Source organism: Asparagus officinalis, chromosome 4 (assembly GCF_001876935.1).
Source record: "Asparagus officinalis chromosome 4, Aspof.V1, whole genome shotgun sequence".
NCBI lineage: Eukaryota > Viridiplantae > Streptophyta > Magnoliopsida > Asparagales > Asparagaceae > Asparagus > Asparagus officinalis.
The window spans coordinates 10,349,524-10,352,662 of NC_033797.1; the positions used below are offsets into that span (position 1 = coordinate 10,349,524).

The 3,139-nt window shown below is 33.6% G+C and overlaps 1 protein-coding gene across 1 annotated transcript in view; it reads left to right on the forward strand.

Moving 5' to 3' along the window:
- LOC109838168 (phosphatidylinositol-glycan biosynthesis class F protein) overlaps positions 2,379–3,139 on the forward strand; it is a 6,968-nt gene continuing 6,207 nt past the window's right edge. The window contains exon 1 of the mRNA XM_020406632.1: positions 2,379–2,433. Within this exon, the coding sequence (XP_020262221.1) occupies positions 2,379–2,433 (55 nt within the window). The remainder of the gene's footprint in view (positions 2,434–3,139) is intronic.

A 3,139-nucleotide genomic window follows, 5' to 3' on the forward strand; every position in this document is an offset into this window, starting at 1 on the left:
ATTATAACTAACAGAAAATAAGTTAGAACTAACATTAAATAACTTAGAACTAACATTAAATAACTTAGAACTAACATGAGTTATTGCTCATGATAGAGTTTTAAAAAAAACGGAAAATTTCCCTTTATTTTTTCGTCAGATCGCATTAATGGACGCGACTTTTCATGTTTTTGGGGACCAGGCGTCAGGGGAAGATAAGTGGAGGGGTAATTTCGGGTTTTTTCTTCTAAAATATAATATTTTCTTTGTACTGCTGACGTGGAGGGGTCTTGAAATATTAAATGGTATTTTTTGGGGCTAAATCACATAAGCCAAAATACAAGGGGCATGGTCACATGAAGTCCCTACGTTTGGGTCTCGACACAATTTTTCCTTTTTTGTTTGTTTTTTCCCTTTTGCAATGATCATAAATCATGCGAGTTTTTCATATAAATCAAAATAGAGATGATACGAAAATGACTTTATTAATTTATATATATAATATCTTTAAATAACTTTTTATTGTAACCAATCACCTAAACTTACTTTTAGGTTAAGAGTTTTCATTTTTGCTATAACAATTAGTTGACAAATACCAAACATGTCAAGGGATGAATGTGGTTAAGTGTTATCATTTTTTTAAAAAATTAATTGCAAAGTAGACCTAGATGGTTGATTGCAACAGAAAAACCATTTTAAAATAATTTATATATAAATTAAAAATTAAATGTGATTTATATGAGATGACCATATTTTAAAAATGATTTCTATGGGAGACAGAGAAACCCCCTAAATCATAATATTACTAAGACTACTCATAATCCATTACAATGGTCATAAATTATAAGATTAACACTGCTCATAATCCACCCGTAGCCTTGCACGCTTGGATCTGATACCATGAATCTGTTAAGATTTTTCATGCGGATGATTTGATCAGTAACGTACGCTTAATAATGATAATAACATTTTAATATGAGGCACATGCATGTATCTAGGTGTGACAATTGGATGAGGTTGAGTAATGAGTATGCTTCTTAATTAATTTTTTTTTTTTTTTACTATTTCTTAACTCATTGCGTGTTGTACTGCCCGATGTTCTAATAGAGAGAAATACTCACAAGAAATTCGTTCGGACTTCGCCAACTCAACTTCGAATGTTGTCCATACGTGAACTTCACCGAGGGGCAAGCGAGAACGTGACAGTGCCCGCTAGAAATCTCTTTTTATGGAAATAATTTTAGGTCCAAACGATGGAATCCGGTACGGGAGGATTTGATGTGTCTCTGTCACAGAGGCGTAGCCAGTAAGGATTTGTCCTGGGCAGCTGCCCAGGACAAGAATTGCACCTTGTGTGGAGGGATCATTCAAAAGTAAACACTTGTGATGACGGTTATTAACCCCTTATGAGCAATTGCGCTAAGTTGCTTAAGCAAAATGAAAAGAAATTAATTAGTATTTCAGAACCAGCACTGTACATTATAAAAGAACTTGATTCGGCTCGTGTTGACTCTTCTTATTTCGATTGCAAGCACGGAAAAAGCATTTTCGACAATGAAACTCATAAAAACATCATTGCGCAACAAGATGGGAGATGAATTGCTTGCTAATAACATGATACTTTATATTGAAAAAGAAATTACTTCCAGCCTCGACACAGAAGAAATGATAGAGGAGTTTGATTCACGACATATTTGTAGACTACCTTTATTTTTCGCCCAGGACAAAAAATCCTGGCTACGCCACTGTCTGTCAGGCTATTGATCTTGATGAGAATTGAAATAACTAGCGAGTCTCGCCTGAGTCTTTGGGAAAACTTGACCAACCAATTGAATCTCCAATCTACTCCTCTATGTTTAAAGGAGAGTCCAAAGAGTACGGTTTATACCGCAGTAAATGCTATAGAAAATATTGTAGCATAAACAACGAACCAAATGTAGACCTCTGCACTCTACAGTATTTTACTATAGCATAAACAATAAATTGAATTTGCTCCTCCATACTTACAGTTGCTATTTATGCTACAGTATTTTACTATATCATAAGTAAGAAAACAAATTAAATGTATAAAAATTTAGATCCTTCTTTTAAGTATAGAGGAGTGAATATGAGTATAGAGGAGTAGATGTGAATATATTTTTAAGTAAAGAGAGGCAAGTTCAAAAATACAATGCTTAAAAAAATAGGGGTTGCATAAGGTGCACACTAGCTTTTATTGATAGGAGAGTATGGGAAAATATCAAATGATTTCGGTGCGTGATATTAAACGTATACGGAATAGATGTTAGCTGTTAGATCATTGAATATTGATATTTATGTACAGATCTAATAGTTAATACTTTTTTTGTGCACATTAAATGTCATAAACTATCTCCACTATATACTTTATCGGGGAGTAAATGAAGTACATATGGAGCTTTGAGAGCTATGAAGAGGAAAAGGAAGCCAATAATTGTGATTTTATTCTTCCCTTTGTATTGAAAAAAAAAGAAATCGATTATTGTGGTTTTATTATCATTGAGAGAGAACACTTTTCCCTTCACATTCCCTTTTATCTAGAGTTTTTTTTCTATAAACATTTTCTATTAAAGTTGATTCTAGATCATGTTTTTTTTTGAACTTTTCACTACATAAAGTTATACAAAGAGTAGGCGAAAAATAAGCTTTTTACGATAGTGATTAATATTAGATGATATGAACTCTTTCTAAAAAAAGAAAAAAGAAATGAACTCTTCAGCACAGTTGAAAAATAGACGGTAAATTGAACCAAAAGAGGTTATAGCAAATAGGTGCTCTGCGCTTTCGTCCAATTAAGTATTCAACCATGTAGTTCTATTGTCACAAATAGACCACCGAGAAATTATTATTATTATATTTTAAACCTAGAAACAACAATTCTTCTTGACAAATAGATTTCCCGTAGATAAAAGAGTTAAACAAATTTTACTCAGAGCTTTGTCCGCAACATTAAAACTGAAAGGGGCCTATCCGCAATTAACCAAAAGAAAAGGTCGAAAAATTCCTAATTCAAGAACCCAAGCAGTAACGGGCAGGAAAACCTAACCCGATCCGCCCCAGTTACTCGCGTGCTTATCGCGTGCATAACCGTTCGAGAAGACCCGAGAAAAGAAAACAACCGGCTCCCAGGCGACAAGAGATG